Source organism: Schistocerca gregaria, chromosome 8 (genome assembly GCF_023897955.1).
Source record: "Schistocerca gregaria isolate iqSchGreg1 chromosome 8, iqSchGreg1.2, whole genome shotgun sequence".
NCBI classification, from domain to species: Eukaryota; Metazoa; Arthropoda; class Insecta; order Orthoptera; family Acrididae; genus Schistocerca; species Schistocerca gregaria.
In genome coordinates, this window is record NC_064927.1 from 366,334,338 (window position 1) to 366,356,162 (window position 21,825).

At 37.3% G+C, this 21,825-nt stretch overlaps 1 protein-coding gene across 1 annotated transcript; it reads right to left on the minus strand.

Annotated features, from left to right (window-relative positions):
• Positions 1 to 1,832: 1,832 nt before the first annotated feature.
• Positions 1,833 to 21,129, minus strand: LOC126284075 (malate dehydrogenase, mitochondrial). Its single transcript, XM_049982704.1, has 7 exons — positions 20,952 to 21,129; positions 20,609 to 20,803; positions 19,846 to 20,013; positions 13,264 to 13,389; positions 3,075 to 3,212; positions 2,528 to 2,719; positions 1,833 to 2,394 (listed from the first exon to the last, which is right to left on the minus strand). The coding sequence occupies exons 1-7, from the start codon at positions 21,027 to 21,029 to the stop codon at positions 2,266 to 2,268; spliced, it is 1,026 nt and encodes a 341-aa protein (XP_049838661.1). The 5' UTR covers positions 21,030 to 21,129; the 3' UTR covers positions 1,833 to 2,265.
• Positions 21,130 to 21,825: the final 696 nt, after the last annotated feature.

Below are 21,825 nucleotides of genomic sequence, written 5' to 3' on the forward strand. Positions count from 1 at the left end.
CATCCCATTAGAACTAATGACAGCCTTGGGAGAGCCAGGCCTAACAAAACTCTACCATCTAGTGAGCAAGATGTACGACACAGACGAAATACCTTCAGACTTCAAGAAGAATATAATTCCAATCCCAAAGACAGCACATGTTGACAGATGTGAAAATTACCGAACTATCAGTTTAATAAGCCACGGCTTATTACAGACAAATGGATGTTGACTGGAATACTCTCATTCAAATTCTGAAGGTGGTGGGGTTTAAATACAGGGAGCAAAAGGTTATTCACAATTTGTACAGAAACCAGATGGCAGTTATAAAGACTCATGGGGCATGAAAGGGAAGCAGTGGTTGGGAAGAGTGAGACAGAGTTGTTACCTATCCCCATAGGTATTAAAATCCACAGAGAAGAAATGAAAACTGAGGTTCACCGATGACACTAACTCGGTCAGAAACAGCAAAGGACCTGGAAGAGCAGCTGAATGGAATGGACAGTGTCTTTGAAAGGAGGATACAAGAAGAACATCAAGAGAAGCAAAATGAGGACAATAGAATGTAGTATAATTAAATTGGGTGCTGCTGCAGGAATTAGATTAGGAAATGGGACACTTAAAGTAGTAAATGAGTTTTACTATTTGGGGAGCAAAATAACCGATGATGGTCGAAGTAGAGAGGATATAAAATGAAGACTGGCAATGGCAATGAAAGTGTCTCTGAAAAAGAGAAATTTATCAACATCGAGTATAGGTTCAAGTGTCAGGAAGTATAGGTTCAAGTGTCAGGAAGTATAGGTTCAAGTGTCAGGAAGTATAGGTTCAAGTGTCAGGAAGTATAGGTTCAAGTGTCAGGAAGTATAGGTTCAAGTGTCAGGAAGTATAGGTTCAAGTGTCAGGAAGTATAGGTTCAAGTGTCAGGAAGTATAGGTTCAAGTGTCAGGAAGTATAGGTTCAAGTGTCAGGAAGTATAGGTTCAAGTGTCAGGAAGTATAGGTTCAAGTGTCAGGAAGTATAGGTTCAAGTGTCAGGAAGTATAGGTTCAAGTGTCAGGAAGTATAGGTTCAAGTGTCAGGAAGTATAGGTTCAAGTGTCAGGAAGTATAGGTTCAAGTGTCAGGAAGTATAGGTTCAAGTGTCAGGAAGTATAGGTTCAAGTGTCAGGAAGTATAGGTTCAAGTGTCAGGAAGTATAGGTTCAAGTGTCAGGAAGTATAGGTTCAAGTGTCAGGAAGTATAGGTTCAAGTGTCAGGAAGTATAGGTTCAAGTGTCAGGAAGTATAGGTTCAAGTGTCAGGAAGTATAGGTTCAAGTGTCAGGAAGTATAGGTTTAAATGTCAGAAGTTGTTTCTGCAAGTATGGAGTGTAGCCATGTATGGAAGTGAAATGTGGATGATAAATAGTTTGGACAAGAAGAGAACAGAAGCTTTCAGAATGTGGTGCTACAGAAGAATGCTGAAGATTAGATGGGTAGATCACATAACTAATGAGGAGGTGTTAAATAGGATTGGGGAGAAGAGAAGTTTGTGGCACAACTTGACCAGAAGAAGGGATAAAATTTGTTGTGGACTAAAGTTTGTTACTGAATGCACTGAATCAACCTCTTACTTCATGGCCTAACCATCTCATAGCAATCAAAGAGGTAATATTATTCTCACATTTGTATCAATTAACTACAAGGAACACTGACAATTTAAGGCTGATTTTTTCCGCAGCTCTGTATCCAATGTTACCCACGAAATTTGTATATGTATTAAGAAAATCTGTATCTGCGCAATAAAATCCATAAACTAATTGGGGTGCGTTTAGACCTGACTCAATGTCTGTAGAAATTATAAAATACAACTGTGCATAACCACTTCAATATCATTTTATTGTAACAAACTGACACCATGACAAACTTGGCAAGACAGCTGCATTTCCTTCAGTGTCATTTCCACCCTGGTGCCTATAAATGCATGTTTTAACACACTGCAAAATACTATAAAAGGAAAAATAAAAACATGAGAGGAGATATTTTAGATCTTTAACAAGAAGCACATAAATTAGGAAACAAATGGTGTATAAAACTACACAATTTATAAACAATATATTTTAAACTTTTTAGTCTAATCGCACCGATTTTAATACTAGGCAGTTTCTATTCTTTTTTAGTGTTAACAGTGTAACACTTCTACACCGGCAACATACACAGCCTCATGTACACCATTCCACACAGCAGCAACAATATGAGTATCACATCACTTTTACAAATCTACATCATGGTTTGTTCCCAAGGTAGCAATTTACTTCTTGTTCACAAAATCTTCTCCCTTCTGGATGTTCTTCTTTAGTTCTGGTATTGCTGCCTTTAGCAGCTCACTCTCAAAGTCAGACAGCTTCCCAAGACCAAGGTTCTTCTGTATACCACCAGGCTACAAAAATAATTTTTTGACTATATAAAAAGTCAGAATAGGAAACAACAACTGATTTGTTAAATTAGTACCCATTAATTGATGTACCCTGTGTATTCTATTCATTTTGTTATACTGATGGACTTTTACTCACCCCAAGAAGTAAAGGTGTTGCAAAGTATTTTGCCTCTGTAACATTTGATCGGACATAGGCACATTCAACGATATTTTGTTCTCCCTTGAGGGCTCTGATCACTGAAAATGCAAAGCGAGCACCTGCATATGCCATTGAAAGTGTTGCTGAACCAGCACCAGCTTTTGCTTTCACCACTTCTGTGCCAGCCTCCTGAAGGATAATGTAATGTTCATGAAAAACATAGGGTGACAATAGTTGGCAGGCCAACACGATTCATGAATGCCCAACAACAAATTGCTTAGATTTGGCAGAGAATTTAAATTTTAATTAATATTAGATAATTCCTTCACAAATTATAATTAATCTCAGTTCTCAACTTTTAGTTAAGTTTTAATCATCAAGGCATGCTGTTCTGCAATCACTGTATGTTTTTATAATTTCTTTATAGTTTTCTTTAAATTTTTAATGAATTATGAACTAACAAAATGTACAATCAAATCTATCAAAATTAGCTGTTTTTCTTTATTAAAATGTGTGTCCTTTCACAGCTTCATACTTTAATTACCTGTATTCTTTCAGTAAGAGCTTTGAGTTGATCCTTCGGGAAGTCCACACTGGGAGTTGCCTGAGAGATAAGAGGAATGATAGTGACTCCAGAGTGACCTCCCACCACTGGGATATTCACCTTTGTCGGGTCCAGACCCTGTTGTAAAAGTTTCAGTGTTACACTTTCGAATCATAGCTTTTCAACAACACTAAACATTTGTCATGGCAAAAAAATGTTGGCAGGAACATTTGAGATTCTATGCCTTAAATATATTACCTTGCATTTCTGCTTTTAACATACTATGAATTTGTACAGAACTGGAAAAACATGCTAGCTGTTAATCATATGCTCTCTTTACACGAAGACTTAGATGAAAGACTACAAAAAACTAAAAAATCATCAAAATGAAATTAAAATAAATCAAAACAGGGACTACAGGTGATTACATCTGCAGTAACAGCAAACATTAAAAGACTGCTAGATTCTTCAACACATTGCTTTATCATAGTAACACAGAGTCTGGAGGAAATATCAAGTACAGTGAAGTAGTCTTTTACTCCACGAAATGTGTAGCATAATTCTTTTCATGAAGCTTTAACTTTCAACCAACAACTCTTATATTAGAAATTTTCTTAATTTTTGTATTTGTATGTGACTGCTGCCATATTATAAACAAAACTAACTAACTTCTTTATTTGACTGCAGCCACAAAAACAATTATATACAAGATTTAACTGTTGCTGCACCTTAGATGCATTAGAAATCAGATTACAGTATCAACAGGAAATAAGTTATGATGTATTGTTTTAAATCCTCTGAAGACCAAAAAAAGAAAATGCTTTAAAAGAAGTTGATGTCTGGGTCCACAACCACTGTAAATTTCTAAAACAAAGCCATTTTCCTGTTCTTTTATTTTGAAATAAGGATTTCCATCTCATTATTCAGCAATTACCTTATTTCAGCACCTTTGGCCTTCTCAAGGTACCATTTATCTGACTATAAGACTACCATGAATATCATACCACGCCTTTTTTTAAAAGTGACTTCTTGATAAATTTTTGTTTTTAATATATTCAGACTAATCTAAATTAGATTCTGTCTTACTGATGTTAAGTGCTAGGTTAAAAAGGTTAATATTCTACCTATTCTCAAACTTTTGCCATTTATTGTTTTATATCTGTGTCTTAACAAAATATAGACAAACCATACGAAATGGACTACATTAATTTCTACCTTCACTTCCTTTTTTGCTTACTATCAAAGACATATCTGTAGTATCACTTAATAATAATAAAAACAATATAAATCTTCATTTGTAAGCATATTCTTTGTTTTTTCCTGACATTCCTCCAATAGATTTTTAGCTTCTGAGCTATCTTTAACACTGGGCACACAGTACTTTTTAAATCATTTCATAACAGATTCGCTTAAAATTCTGCCCCAGGTATTAATGATCCACCAGCCCAGCATAGATGCAGAGTGTGTCTGTAACTTCCTCCTCCTTGAATGTTAAGAAGAAGAAACCACTTTAAACTTCTTACAAGAGAACCTTAAAATATCTGTTCACAACAACCATCACTTGGAAGTTGTGACATCATGCCACCAGGAACTATTATGTCTGGCGGAACCTTCCTCATCCGACCCTCAATTTCCTGGATGATTTACTCCCTGAAAGAATTCAGCACTGTTGTTTGAAGACCTTAGTATTGTGTTCCAAACAACCTTCTGGTGTCGGGTCATTTGACAGCTATCACTTTTTTTAGTATCTAAAGGTAAGTACTTTCTCCTGAAAAGAATAGCATATGAAGGAAGGTTTCCATCCATCTGGTAATGCACCCAGTACTAGCATTATTATTGTCTTCTCATAGTCAGAAATTCTTCTCTGAATATTTAATGCCCTTCACATCCTCCTCCTCCTCCTCCAGTCCTGAGACTGGTTCGATGCAGTTCTCCATGCTACTCTATCCTGTGCAAGCTGCTTCATCTCCCAGAACCTACTGCAACATACATCCTTCTGCATCTGCTTAGTGTACTTTTTGTCTCCCTCTACAATTTTTACCCTCCACACTGCCTTCCAATGCTAAATTTGTGATCCCTTGATGCCTCAGAACATGTCCTACCAACCGGTCCCTTCTTGTCAAGTTGTGCCACCAACTCCTCTTCTCCCCAATTCTATTCAATACCTCCTTATTAGTTATGTGATCTACCCATCTAATTTTCAGCATTCTTCTGTAGCACAACATTTTGAAAGCTTCTATTCTCTTCTTGTCCAAACTATTTATCGCCCACATTTCGCTTCCATACATGGGTACACTCCATACAAATACTTTCAGAAATGACTTCCTGACACTTAAATCTATACTCGATGTTAACAAATTTCTCTTCTTCATAAACGCTTTCCTAGCTATTGCCAGTCTACATTTTATATCCTCTCTACTTCGAACCTCTGGTTCTGTCAGTTTATCCAAGTCCCATCTCCTTAAATTCCCACCTTTGTGCAGTTTCTTGAGTTTTAATCTACAGTTCATGCCCAAAAGATTGTGGTCAGTGTCCAAATATGCCCCTGGGAATGTCTTATAAAACCTGATTCCTGAATCTCTGTCTTACCATTATATAATTATGTGATACCTTTTAGTGTCTCCAGGCTTGTTCCATGTAAACAACCTTCTTTCATGATTCTTGAACCAAGTGTTAGCTATGATTAAGTTGTGCTCTGTCCAAAACTATCAGACGACTTCCTCTTTCATTTCTTACCCCCCAATCCATATTCACCTGCTACGTTTCCTTCTCTCCCTTTTCCTACTATCTAATTCTAGTCAGCCACGACTTAAATTTTCGTCTCTCTTGACTATCTCAATAATTTCTTTCATGTCGTCATACATTTCATCAATTCTTCGTCATCTGCAGAGCTAGTTGGCGTATAAACTCATCCCCTGGAAAATAGTCGTGTCATTTTCTTATATTGTTTATATGATAGTGATAAGCAAGTATATAATTGGAAATAATTTTTGAAAATATAACTGGGTAGATAAAGTTAGAGATCCAGTGGCTTAAGAGCATTGATGAGGTATGAAAGAAAAGGACTAGTAAGGTTTAACAAATGCAGAGTTACAGAAAACTCTGCCAGAACCCCGAGTTAGGGGAGACCTACCAGACAGGTTGTGAAGGACTGACTGACAGTTGGGGACTGTGCCAGCCAAGTTTTGAAGATATGAGAGCTTAAAGGTGGAAGACAGGATAATAAGCAAGACAGATTACTAACAAAACATTGCACATGAGTTAAAGAGTGGAAAGTTAAGTGCATTAATAACATGGTACATGTGGGGAGCTGGGAAAAAAATGACAGGTTGAAAATAAAAGATATAGAAAACTAAAATGGTGTGAAAAAATGAACAGTTACTGAGGAATAATACAAAGACCAAAGAAATTCATGTAAATTAAGGCCAGGTGAGTACCAAGAACCCAGGACCTTTAATACCATCTTACCTGCAGAATTTTGAAAAATGTTTTAATGGGACAAGAATCCAGATGACATGTGGTTAAACAGGCACTGCAGGTCACAACTCATGCAGCCAGATACACCCCCTTTCTATGCCCATTCATCGTAACTATTAACCTAGTGGCAATTATACCACTGTAGAAGGCCAAAGAGTGCTTACGCAACACCTGGTACGTAACATGAGATGTTCCACAGAGTGGTACAAAATGTGTTGTTTCACAGGTTACTCTCTCTTTAACAGTATATGTTTTGCCAATTACACAGCTGCTATAGGTCGTGCTACGAGGGTGTATAGGGCAAGTCTTACAACAGGGACTGTCAAAGGGGTGCTTCACCTAAGCAGCATGATTGAATGCAGGATTAGGGCTGAAAGTGAGGTCCTTGGATAACACAGATGATTCAGAATGGGTGAGTACCTTAGAAGAGAGGTTGAGAATTGTGGCGGATTCTTGTAATGAGTTACTGCTGCTCTGGCAGGCAGTGGGGAAGGCTCAGGGACGTTAAGAAGGTTGGCCAATCCATGTAGGAGAGGAGCTGGGTTGATGCTGTGGCTGTTCAGGGAGCTGGCAAGGGACAAGAAATGAAACAACTGAGGTAGTTTAGGGGGAGGTAGGACAGTTAAATAGTTTTTCATCAAATGCTAAGATGAGCTAGCATTTTGCATCATAAGAAGACCCACACTCTTCTTCATCCCCGCACACTAGCCAGAACTCACTTTTTATTCTGTAACTCGTGCTGTCTTAAAATGTTTCTGTAGCCCCAGCACCTTCATTAGGGCAATTTCTCAAGTAATCAGGAAGCTTTGACATACTGAGCAACCTGCTGATCCAATTCAGCTCAGTCCTCCGAAAGTTTGGCATGTAGACAGTAATTTATTCTTCATCTGACTATGAATTTTGCTGCTGTGACACCAAATTTTCTTCTTGTTGCACAGTTGTTTGTGGTCAGTGCTTCATGAATCACCATTAACTTAAAATTAGCATCTTATTGTCTTCATGAATCAACTGTGGATCACCAACTTCTATATCCACGTTTCTCAGAGTCACAGCTGCGATTTGCATCCATTATCAATTGCTCCCATTTAGTTCTTACAGTGCTTACAATATAAGCAAACCAAATGACAACAATATGCTGTCCTATCACCTCCTAACAGCTGAATTCACAGAACTCTCACAATTTCAGATGGATGGAGGAGATTTCATTTCATTTGCAAATGACATTTATGAAAGAGCCAACTTGACGAGTCTTTGTCTACTAATAACAATCACCGACACCATGCACACACAGAAAGCAGCAAAAGTAACACACCCTAAGCAATACGGTTTATCAATTGCAGTTTATTGATGAACCAAGCAAATCTTTTGGTATCTCTTACACCAGGTTAATTGCAGCTTTAGTTATCCTGCTGTCTCCAAAATTTTGTAGTTATCAACTACGTTAAAACAGCTTTGAATGCTAAAGTAATAGTAATTCTGTGACATGGAAAACTGTCGGGTCAGATTGTGCTGCAGTTGCCATTTTCCAAGGCTCAATCCCTGATCTCTGGATTAAACATTTTATTTTTATTGGTTAATTGATAGTGAATGGTATTGTAACTCGGTATAGCAAAACATTATATATTTCCTTGAATGAGTTTCCAGCAAGAATTTAATGTCTGGTAGAAGTCCATGACCATTCAACATCAGTTCGACAGTATCAAACTGTTAGTGTACTGTAGGTGTAAATCTTTATCTACAACTTAAATCAATATCAAACTACTACCTAACCACAACATTATTGCACTTTGCCTCGGTGGCCATTATTGGAAACACACTGATGTTACAGGAAACAAAGTGATGGCCATTGAAAACATATCACACTGCCAATGCTTTCAGGTCAGTTGGGCAATACTGTCAAATGGTTCCACATGTCATCATGAACTATCAACACCAGTTTAATGTGGCGTCGTCCATAATCACGAATATCCCTGAGAGTGACAAACAATACATCCACATTCAGGTGGTAATGAGCTTATATTCTACATTTTAGAACTTTGCCAGGGGGGAAAAAAAGGGGGGCAGGAGAATAGTTTCTTTACCTGACTTAGACGAAGTATTTATTCGAATTCGAAGAAACTGCTTGGAGTCTTATGAGCTAAAGAAGGAAATACAAACATTGAGACGGTTGCTCATATTTTGAAAAAGTGAAATTTTTAGGGGGAAAAAGGAAACATTTCTGAAAGCGACTGAATTTCATTTAAAAATAAGATAACAATCCTAACAATGTTCCTGTATTGTTACCAAGCATGTGGAATACTTTAGAGCAATCAGAAATAATGAAAGTAGACAAATAAAACAGTACTATTCAGAATGGTTCTGTTCCAGTATAATTTGTATTCATCATTCTCCAGTACATTTTGTGGCGCACACTTGTATGTGGGAACGTGTTTCATTAGTTTATGTTTTAAGGCAAGTTGTTTGATTATTTTTTGCTACATTGTCATGTCTTCTGGTGTATTCTGTATTTGCTAGTATTGTACATCAGCTTGTGATGTGATCTGCTGTTTCTATTTGTTGTTTGCAAAGTCTGCATTTATCTGTTGTGGTATTGGGACCTTTAATAATATGCTTGCTGTAATATCTGGTGTTTATTGTTTGATCCTGTATTGCAATCATGAATCCTTCCATCTCATTGTATATATTGCCTTTTCTTAGCCATGTGTTGGATACGTCTTGATCGATGTGTGGCTGTGTTAGATGATACGGGTGCTTGCCATGGAGTGTTTTCTTCTTCCAATTTACTTTCTTCATATCTGTTGATGTTATGTGATCTAAATAAAGCGTTGTAGAAGTGGTTATGAAATTGCAATGGTGTAGCCGATGTATTTATACGAGTGATTGCTTTGTGTATATTGCTAGTTTCTGCTCGTTCTATAAAGAATTTTCAAATTGTCTACCTGTCCATAATGTAGGTTTTTTATGTCGATAAATCCCCTTCCTTTCTGCTTAATGTGAATCTTTCTGTTGCTGAATGTATGTGATGTATTCTATATTTGTGGCATTGTGATTGTGTAAGTGTATTGAGTGCTTCTAGGTCTGTGTTACTCCATTTCACTACTCCAAATGAGTAGGTCAGTATTGGTATAGCATAATTATTTATAGCTTTTGTCTTGTTTCTTGCTGTCAATTCTGTTTTCAGTACTTTTGTTAGTCTTTGTTTAGTTTTAGCTTGATATGTCATCTCTGCATCTATTATCAGTTGCTCTTTACATCCTCGTGCTCCTTTGCAGCAGTCTTTTTGTTCTTCATTTATAATTTTGTTCTGCATATTCTCACAGGATGGCAACATAGTGAAAGAACTGGAAGCGAGGTGTAGCAAAGCTAATGCAGTGAGCACTCAGTTACGATCTACTCTCTTCTGCAAGAAGGAAGTCAGTACCAAGTTATCTGTGCACCGTTCAATCTTTCGACCAACTTTGTTGTATGGGAGCGAAAGCTGGGTTGAGGTTACAGATATGAAAGTAGCTAGGATGATTGCAGATACTAGTAGATGGGAGCAATGGCAGGAGGGTGTCCACAATGAGGAAATCAAAGAAAAACTGGAAATGAACTCTATAGATGTAGCAGTCAGGGCGAACAGGCTTAGATGGTGGGGGCATGTTACACGCATGGGAGAAGCAAGGTTACTCAAGAGACTCATGGTTTTAGCAGTAGAGGGTTGGAGGAGTCGGGACAGACCAAGGAGAAGGTACCTGGATTCGGTTAAGAATGATTTTGAAGTAACAGGCTTAACATCAGAAGAGGCACCAATATTAGCACTGAATAGGGGATTGTGGAGGAATTTTATAAGGGGGCTATGATCCAGACTGAACACTGAAAGGCATAATCAGTCTTAAATGATGATGATGATTCTGTGTTGCATGTGTCATTAATTTCTGTGAAATGACTGAAGTTAATATTTTGTATATTGTTGGTAGGCATATTATGGGGCGATATTTTGCTGAGTTTGCTGTGTCTGCTTGATCTTTAGGTTTCAGATAAGTTATTCCTTGTGTAAGTGTATCAGAGGCACTATGGGTCTGCAATGCAACTGTTAAATAATTTAGTTGGATGTGAATGTGTTTAGGTGAACTTCTTTAGCCAGAAATTTGCTATTTTATCTTTTCCAGGGGATTTCCAATTATGAGTAGAATTAATTGCTTTGGTGACTTCATGTTGCAAAATTATCACTTCAGGCATTTGTGGTATCATCTTTTATGTGTCTGTTTCTGCTTCTATCCACCGTGCATACCCGTTATGTTGTACCGGGTTTGACCATATGTTACTCCAGAAGTGTTCCATGTCTTATGTTTGGTGGATTCACCATTTTAATGTATGTGTTATCTATTGTCTGGTAAAATTTCTTTTGGTTTGTGTTGAATGTTTGGTTTTGTTTCCTTCTATTTTCACTTTTGTATCTTCTAAGTCGTTTGGGCAATGGTTGTAATTTCTGCTTCTTTTCATATAATTGCTCTATCACTTCTTGTTGTGAGATTTTACCTAACATTTTTCGGTTTTTTTCTGACATTTCATTTCTTATAAATTATGTTAGCTGTCTGATGCCTTTTCTCAGTTTTTCTACTCTGATCTGTAGCCTGTGTTGCCATGCTGGTTTTGTGGGTTTCTTCTGTGTGTTGGTTGGTTCTGATCTCTGCCTAGTGTGTGTATTTAGTGTAGTGAGTGCTCCTATATAAACCAGTAGTTTTAACCCTTCCATAGTTGTATTCATTTATTTTGTTGTGTATGATTGTGTTGATAGTTTTTATTGTTGTTTCGACTTGTGGGTTATTTGGCGGTCTATGTAAGAATGGTCTAATGCCTGTAATTTGTGTCTTTGCATTCTATATATGTCAGCTGAAATTTTTCTTATATATCTAACATGTGTGTCAGTTCGTGTTCTATTTGTGCTTGTTCTGGTGGCTGTCTTAAGATTTTGTTTTCCTCCGATTGTTTAATTGATGTGTGTTGTTCTTTCTGGGATGTTTGAGTCCATTACTGTATTTTCTTCTTCTTCTTCTTCTTCTTTTGATTGCACATTATTTTGTTCCAGTATTTGTTGTACTTTTAGTTTGATGTTTTCTAATTCTGACTGGGGTCTCCTGTTATTTTTGATTATTACACAGATTTGATCAGCTAGTTGTTCTGTTAAAAATTTTAATTCTGGGTATCTGGTAATAAATGTGTGTACTTGCGATCTGTAGCCAGTTGTGTTGATTCCTAAGTTTGTTGCTTGGTAATAACAGAACATGAGGTGCCTGTTAACTTCATCTGACCATCTCATCCTCTGTCTGTTTTCCTTTTAGAGCAGTTGCAGGAAGCATACCCTGCAAAACACCTATTTGGATTTAAATCATTTTCTGTGTTGTTAGTAGTGTCTTTACCATTGTGGACGGACATAGGGTTCAAGTGTCTTCCCCGAATATGACAGTGCTTGTCCGAGGCTTCATTAGTTCTGTCCTGAACCAACTAATCACACTGAAAGGAGGGTTAGCCCCATTAGTGGTATTTTTTCTTTTCGTCGCCTTTTACGACTGGCAGAACATACTGGAGGCCTATTCTTTATTATTAAAATTCATGATAACATGCTGTATCATACTGGTCAGACAGAGCCCCCACTAATGCAACCTTCAGAAAGTAAATGACTGGTTCATTCAGAAAAAAAAATCAGTTTTTAAACAAGTTTAACAAGAAATCAGCTTACACAAATTGTGTAGCCTATTTTTGGAGCCTATTTTTTTAGGCAGACACAAACTGCGTAAGGGGGGTTTACTGTTCAGAGGCTCCCATTATGCCACTAATCTGAACTGTTTTGAGCTAATCTGGAATACAATGCAACAAAAAAAAATTCAAACATTTCTTTCAATAATTTAACTACACTGAAATAACCAAAGTTTTTATCTAAAATTGCTCAACATGATTAGAAGCCTTCATGAATCTTAGCAGAGAGATGGGTTAACAGAACAAGCAACAGAGAATGTAATACTGTTTATCTGTACATTTAAGATTAATTTGCAGCACATGACAACAGTTCAAATGGCTCTGAGCACTAAGGGACTTAACATCTGGTCATCAGTTCCCTAAACTTAGAACTACTTAAACCTAAGTAACCTAAGGACATCACACACATCCATGCCAGAGGCAGGATTCGAACCTGCGACTGTAGCGGTTACAGACTGAAGCGCCTAGAACCGCCCGGCCACACCGGCCGGCCCGACAACAATGATATGGAAACTGACAGAATGAAATTGGAATGGATCCCAATTAAAAACACAACAAAGAACTTGGCACCTATAGCTTATATGATGGACCATCCACTTCTTCACTAATAACCAAGGTTAGCACAGTTTTTAATCACTAAAATGTAGCCGTACCATCCTTCCTTCTCTCCACAACAGTGATTGCCTGGCGACTCCTGATAAGCTTACCAAAATGTCTTCACCCCATGTGAAATAATACTGCAGTCAACTTATTGCACATTCAGAAGTATTTATCTCTTTTTACACAGTACCATAACTTTCAATTACATAATTGCAGTTTAGTTTACCTCTACTGCAAGTGTAACAAAAAAATCTCTTGATTTATCTAAGATTTTGGACATACGAACATTTGTTGTCTACACAACCAGTTATTCCTATCTACCATGGAATGTTGTACAATTAGAGTATTTTGAATCTTGAATCTGACAACAAACCTTGGCTTCTGCAATAAAGGTGTTTGCTCGAACAACATCTAAAGTTGATACTCCAAACACCCTGTTGGGATCGTAGACTCCTGCTTTTTGCAGAACTTCTGAAGCAATAGGTACAGTGCTGTTTACCTGCAATAGGAAAGTAATTTTAATATGTCAAAGAAAAAAAAACATGCTTTGTGATAATGTGTTTGGCCATTAAACATGCAGACACAATAGACGGGAAGTGAATTATGATTATCCTTCATGAAACTTGCCAATGTCAAAGAACGCACAACACTGTTACAGAAAACCAACAACTAAACATGTTTTGTGTTAACACTAGCTGGATTTTTTCATTGTTTAGATTTGTGCTTCAAGTTTGCAATTGCTACTAAAAAGGAACAGCTTCTAGACAACAAATATTATACATATATGAAGATAACAAAAATGTACCTGTTCAATAATGAATACTCTGATGTGTCAATCAAGGAAACAGAAAATTTTCAACTTCTTTGGGTCTAAAACTGATTTTTTAACAGTGCTTTCCTGTAACTCATGGATACACATATTACATGTATGTATCTCTAACATAGATACTGGAATAATTCTTAACAATGGGTTTCAAAGCAACCTAAAATTCATTTTAGGCTCTCTTGCCTCTCACCTTTGGCCATATTTTTTTTTCAGTATAACCTAACAACTACACAATTCTGTAAGTTATTATTATTATTATTATTATTATTATTTCTGGACCTACGCAAGAAATCTTTTCACAAATAAAAACTGACTTCTATGCAGGAAGTAAGTTCACCTCTTGATTCACAGCCACAACAAAACTGTTGCTCTTGTGGTATCAGTGAGAAGATTAAAAATACACTAAAATGTGTGAGTTGTTAAACACTACTTAATCCTAAATTGTACCAGAGGTGAATGAATAAAATATAGAGTTACTAAAGACAGTCTGACCAGTGGTCTTAGATTATTAAACAATTATTATGGCCTTAAATGGTATTATTTACAGATAGTCTGATTCCATGATAGCTGAGATAGCAACAAGAAGATGAAGCTGATATTTAAGGCAAGAGTTTGGATTATTTTATGAATAGCAGGAGAGTGAAAAGAGCAGCAGCTATGCAAACACACAGTTTTAATTCCATCAACACTGAACTCCAATTACCACAAGGTCAAGTTGTGTTTTGCTTTTAGAGCTGCAGAATCAAGAACTTTAACAACATGTGTGGAAAAATCCACTGTGTTACCTTCTAAACTTCCACGTGTCCATATGTAATAGGCAGGAGATAATTCTAGAATATTGTGTCCATGTGTGTTGAAGACACAACTACATGTTGGGCACAAATTTATTCACAGGGAAGTAATTTAAAATTGGATAAACATTAACAGGCTTTTACTCTGATGTAAAATAGGATCTGTCAGTTACTTTCACTCAATACTACAGATTATTATGAATGACCATAGTAGTTTTGTTGTGTTTGGCCCTATACTGCAAAACTTTTGCCCCACCAAAAAATTAAGTTTTGTTTCATTTACAAGTTTTTGCTCCCTTCCACTACAGTATAGCAGCAGTAGTTTACACAGACAGTGATAAGGAATACTAAAACTGTGCACCACACTGGGACTCAAAGCCAGAATCTTGCACTCTTTAGTCAGTGCTCTTACCAATACCTATCGAGCACAACACTTGGCCTTTTAGCCTTAGTTCTGTCAACATTTCTTCTTCTTCTTCTTCACAAACTTCACAGAGACTTCTCCACAATCTGCAGGAGTTGCATTTGGAAGAGAGGATATCAGAAGGAAATGGCACCAGTGGGCAACACTTTAAACTGCCTGACAGATTAAATCTGTCCTGATCAAGTCCAGCTATAGTGAGAGTAATTCCAGCAACAGCCCTCACAATGTGGCAAAGTCTATCCTTTCTCACAGAAGTGCTAGTCCAGCACACAAGGCAGCTTCTGTGAAGTTTGAAATGTAGGAGACTGCTTCTGATAGAATTGATGCTATGATCAGAGATCGTTAGTCATGGATGGTCAGAGGGTAAGAACACAGTCATTCAAATGCAAGGTCCAAAATGGACCTTTACCCTGCAGTTTCAAAAAAGCAAGAACTTCTCTGCAGATTAAAAGATGAAAAGTTTACATTGAGTTTGGACAACATGAATCAGTTATAACAAGACATCACATGAGAAACACTCTTTCATGAACATCCATTGAGAGCTAATTCCATATGTCAAGAGTACATACACATTACAGGCATAGGATGCAATGTGGGGAAATTAATACCCCAGCAAATTGACTTTTGCATCAGTGACTGAAGATACATCTCAGCACAAGCAGCTAATTTACACAGCACACAGAAGTCACGAAACAGAACTAACTGTAAATTGAATACTGGACAACATTTAATTTGAATCTAAGAAATAAATTCTGGAGAAGCAACATTTCAGAAACAAATACAGTGATCAAACAAAGCAAATACTTGTGACAAAAAATCCTGGCATTATAATGCAGCAAACATGGAACTCACCAAAGTTTAAATGTTCTGGTAATCTCACCATTTACAACTTATGCCCTCTCATCTACATGGAACAGACTGTGTAAGCAAACAAAAGTTAATCCAGCAGCCACAGACTGGTAAAACTGACATCAAAAGTACAGATTGTCAACAACCTATTTCCATCCCTGTGTTAATGAATTTGTAACTGGGAAGCCAATGAAACAGTTATAGTGGGAACAATGATCTGAAATTAATGTCAAAGCAGCCGGAATACCGATTAACCCTCAAATTTTTCTGTGCAAAATGTCAAAGAGTTTGTTTTGTACTGAAGCTTTGAGAGCATTCAGACTGAAGGTCAAAGGCAAAAAATAACATGCTTAAAAAGAATGTTGGGCATTTCTCTATGACAGAAAAGTTCCACAATATTAATGTCTAAAATACTGTTATGGTATATTTGTGAAAATGACTTAACCATGGTATCACTCTGTACCTCTGCAACTGAAGGAGAGATCAGTATCATAATATAATGAAAATACAAGGGTAATCCCAAAAGTAAGGTCTCCTATTTTTTAATAAGTACATAGACATGTTTATTTCTACAATCTACATCAGTTTACAGCTTTAGCATTTATCTATTTTTCGACATAATCACCATTTCTGTCGGTGCATTTTTGTAGACGCTGTGGCAGGTTTTGTATACCCATGTCATACCAGTTCGCTGCCATGCTGTTCAGAAAGTTATGAACCTCTTCTTTCACCTTGTCGTTGGAGCTAAATCACTCTCTGGCCAAATGTTCTTTTAACCTAGGGAACAGGTGATAGTCAGTCACTGGGCACCAAGTCAGGACTGTAGGGTGGGTGGCTGATTATGTTCCACTGAAACTGTTGCAGGAGAGCAACGGTTTGCTGAGTGATGTGGGGGCGAGTGTTGTCATGGAGGATGTGTACACCCTTGCTCAACAATCCTCTTTTTCCGGTTCTCAATTGCCTGTTTGAGTTTTTCACAATCTCACAGTACCTGTCAGCATAAATTGTGGTCCTGGTCCCAGCAATTCAGCTCCAATGACGAGGTGAAAGAAGATGTTCATAACTTTCTGAACAGCATAGTGGCGAGCTGGTATGACGTGAGCTTACATAAACTACTACAGCATCTACAAAAATGCATCGGAAGAAATGGTGAGGTGTTGAAAAATAGCTAAACGTTCAAGCTGAAAACTGACATGAGTCATTGTAGAAATAAACATGTCTATGTACTTATAAAAAATGGGAGACCTTACTTTTGGGATTACCCTCGTATATTATTGACAACTCAATTCTATGATTCACACTTCAACCTCATTGCTTAGTTGCAATAGATACCAAAGTAGTGTTTTTTGTGTTACCCCTAAGGCAACCTAAAGCTGAACTGGAGGCATATTTCTTGGCAAATTATGCTAATAAGATCATGTCTGCACAGAACTTATGGTGGCTTCTTGTTGTGGTCTCTTGTCCAAAGACCCGTTTGATGCAGCTCTTTATCCTACTGTATCTTGTGCAAGTCTATTTCTTAATAACTACTACAACCTCCTTAATCTATTGACTGAGTTATCTCTTGGCCTCCCTCTGCTATTTTTGCCCCTCCCCCACACTTCTGTACAATAGTAAATTGGTGATCCCTGACGTCCAAATTATGTACTACCAACCAATGCCCTCTAATCATGTTGCACAACAAATTTCTTTTCTCTCCAATTCCATCAACATCTCCTCACAAATTATATAACCTACCCATCTAATCTTCAGCAATCTTCTGTAGCACCACATTTTAAAAGCCTCTATTCTCATCTCATCTTAACTGTTTACCAGTCATGCTTCCCTTCTATACATGGCTACACTCTACATACATACGCCTAAAAATACTTCAGACACTTAAATCTGTATTCAACAATACACAGGAATGTTGTTCTTGCCATTGATAGTATGTTTTATAGTAACTCTACACTGGCCATAATCAGTTATTTTGCTAATCAAGTAACAAAACTCTTCTACTTCTTTGTGTGTCTCATTTCCTAATCTAAAACTCCTTCAACATCACCTGATTTAATTCAACAACATTCCATTATCCTTGTTTTGCTTTTGTCGATGTTCATCCTATATCTTCCTTTCAACACTATCCATTCCAACTGCTCTTCAAAGTTCTTTGCTGTCTGATACAATTACAATTTCATTGGCAAACCTCCCCTAAGATTTTTATTTGTTCTAACTAAACTGTATTACCTACTCCAAAGTTTTCGTTGGATTCCTTTCCGGCTTGCTCAATATACAGACCGAACAACATCATGGATAGGCTGCAACTGTCCCACTCCCTTTTCAACCACAGCTTCCCTTTCATGCTCCCTTACATCCAAGATATTTGAATGAATAAAAATAATTGTATGTTTACATGATCTTAACAAGAACTAAATGAATCACAGTGAAATCAGAGTCTTACTATAGGAATCTATATGACGAGGCTAATAAGTAATACACCTCTCAGTAAAATCATTGGTCCTTTTCACATGGTCTTTATTAAACAAATTTACCACAAATTATGTTCCCCTTCGTGTTTAACTTTGATGTTTCTGTAATGCTTTATATACATGTGTTATATCTATTAACATATAAATTACTGAGAGAAATGGCACAATAAAGGCACAGCACTCTCATTTGGGACAACAGAATCTCACATCCTAATCCGGCTAACCAGTTCTACGTTTTCCGCAATTTCCCCGAAATAACTTGAGGAAAATGGTGAGGTTCCATAGTGCATAGACTATTTATTTGCTCATCCTTCCCCTTAGCCAAGCTTGTGCTCCATTTCCAATGACCTCGTCAGCAACAGGACATTAAATTCTAATCTTCTTCCCTTCCATGTATGTAATTCTATGAAATATAAAGGTACTTGGAGAATGAAATGGGTTGTGAGTGTTGCACGAGTTCAGTTTAAATCATAGCCTGGGACACAATTTTAGTGCATATGACTTAATTTACTACAATTTTAGGCTTTGCTTGAATTACAAATAGTTACGGATTAGTATAAATATCTAATTTAACTTCCAATAAATATTTAACATTTTCATTTCACACCTTGATAAGACTTAAGAAAAATAAGGAGGCAATACTTTGTAATAAAAGCAGTATGAGACAGGGCACCAGTTAATGTAGTGGATCCACATTGCATTTTTCACAGTAATAATACTCACGACGTTTTCATGATCCAATATTTGTCTTCTGAATTCATCGTTCGGTTTTTTGCAATGAAAACTGCATTAAATATGGTAGAAAGTTGAAAATTACACCGCTACACTACAGTTGAATCTGTTGCTAGTACCTTCCTCAAGCATTCACTCAAGCATTCACAGTTGTTGAAGCACACAATTAGGTAAAGAAGAGGAGACCACAAAGGCAATGTATCTTCAGCAAAGAAACAAATCATTTGATAATTTAATCATTTATCAGCTTGTTAATTGTCTCGCTATTCTCCCCATAGAAAGGAATTTATTTACAAATCAATGGAGATGATTTTGTGTGTGCGTGGTGCACGTATTTGTCACACACTGATCTACTGGGGAAAAAATACAAGTGATTTTCAAATTGCAACCAATAGCTCATAATTATACTATATTTTGCAAGGACAGTGCACTTGGCAGTGATTAGCAGCACAGCTTCAAGGAAGTTAGTGAAGTCAATTAATTTGATGTCTTGAGAAGCTTGACTACATTCACCAAACAGTTCAAATAGTTACTCAGGACGACACAGTGATCAAATTACTGACGTCTCAAGATTTGCATTTTAAGTTTGGCCCGATATGTTCAAGAGAATTAGGTTTCTTGTTATGTTATATAACTTGTGAACTTTTAAGATAACTAAGAATACATTATCAATATTTGAACTAGATCCATACATTAATTCAGTTTGGTTACATGATCATGAAGTAAAGCAGTAAATCTTTTCATCTAAAAGGCACACCATAAAAGACAGAAGGCAAGACCTTCCAGAAATTAAACAACGCCATTTTGAGAGAATGCTACTTACATGATGTCACTTACTTCTACTTCAATGATGTCAGTTACTTACAGGGTTTGAAATGATGCCAATAATAGCTTTTGGACACACTTCAGCACATGCCTGGGCAAGGTCTCTCACAATTGATGCATTTGTGTTGAAGAGGTCATCTCTGGTCATTCCAGGTTTCCTTGGTACACCAGCTGGGATGATCACCACCTCGCAACCTTTCAGAGCATCCTAAAATCATACCGGCTATCAGCAGGCATCTAAAGCAATTTCAACAGTACTGTTAAGAACACTGATCAGTTTAAATTTATATACCATCAATCACGTTATTGCCTGTGTCCTATCTTACTATTTAAATTCTTTGCAGAACAAATTCTGGACAGATAATTCTGAGCCTACACACACTGTGCTGACCTCTTCATGCAACAGTTTTGTGTACTTGATAGTGACTGCACTGCCAACCACATACTGTGGGGGCCATTCTGAATTTGGACGAAGTGGGATATTAACAAGTCATGAACTGCAGAGTTCGTATATTACTTTTACAATCTCATTTGAGGAATTTAATTCCGGTATCGAACAATATATATTACGGTGTCCAGACAGAGATAACAACATCCAACTTCGGCATATGCTTTTTTCCATTGTTAAATGCGTTGCTGGCACGATTCAACTAGGCTATACAGAGATTAACGACACGTATAACATGTTTGTATTTCCTAAATTTAAGGCTGTTTCGGTCTACGTTCGTGGCAGACACGCGCACAAAAGGTTAAATTGCCAGATGGCAAATAAGAGTTTTCAAAGCGCTGAACACAAACATTACCTTCAGCTGATTGGAACCATCATAGCCCTTTACTTTAGCTGGCGTTTCAATGTGACTTAGGTCGGCTGCAACTCCTGGTGTGTTTACAATATCGTAGAGAGATAATTCTGATACGAGTGGAGACTGTTTCATTAATAATGACAGAGGCTGGCCAATTCCTCCACTTGCTCCTAGGACAGCCACTTTAGTATGTCTCTGAAAAGAAAGAAACGATAATTTGCTTTTTTAACATATTCCATAATTAAATTAAGTGTCTTTGTACACAAGTCATATTCTTAACCGGTAGGAACTACCCACACGTTGTAGAAATACACCATTTCGAAACTATGCATTCATTTCTCACCTGCGACGATGTGGATATACTTCTAACACCATTTTGCAAAACTGACACGGTCTGGGGTCTCACTACGCGAGAAAACATTCTCTTTCTTACTTCTACGTAATTCTACACTCGTCCAACTAGTACAGCCGACGACCTTGCAAGGAGAAGGGAGTGAAGCCTACACGCAAGCGTCGATCAGGATATCGTTCGACATTCGATTGTTGTCGACAAGGAAGTAGACAATATAGGAAATAGCGATGGGCGAACTCGGCTTGCCGAGTTGAACGTTTACATAAACCGAGTTCTAACCGAGTTAGTGCGAAAAAACTGAGATGGCTTTCAACGTCGTCCATTCTTTCGCGTCTGTGCAGATTACGAATCAGTTCCGTTAACCAGGGTGCGCTCTGGAGTTTCCCAAACAGTGGTTATATATACAGGGTGGTCCATTGATCGTGACCGGGCCAAATATCTCCCGAAATAAGCGTAAACGAAAAAACTACAAAGAAAGAAACTTCTCTAGCTTGAAGGGGGAAACCAGATGGCGCTATGGTTGGCCCGCTAGATGGCACTGCCATAGGTCAAACGGATATCAACTGTGCTTATTTTTTAAATAGCAACCCCCATTTTTATTACATATTCGTTTAGTACGGTAGGAAATATGAATGTTTTAGTTGGACCACTCTTTTCGCTTTGTGATATGTGGCGCTGTAATAGTCCCAAACATATGGCTCACAATTTTAGACTGAGGTGGAAGTTCAGGTTGGTTACACCAAGCAACATCATTTTAAAAGTAGTTAATTTATTCACCTATTTACACAAGCAAGGCTTACAAATAACTGACATGGCGGAACTGCACAATTAGCTTAGTTCAAAGATGATACCCAGATCAATGCTG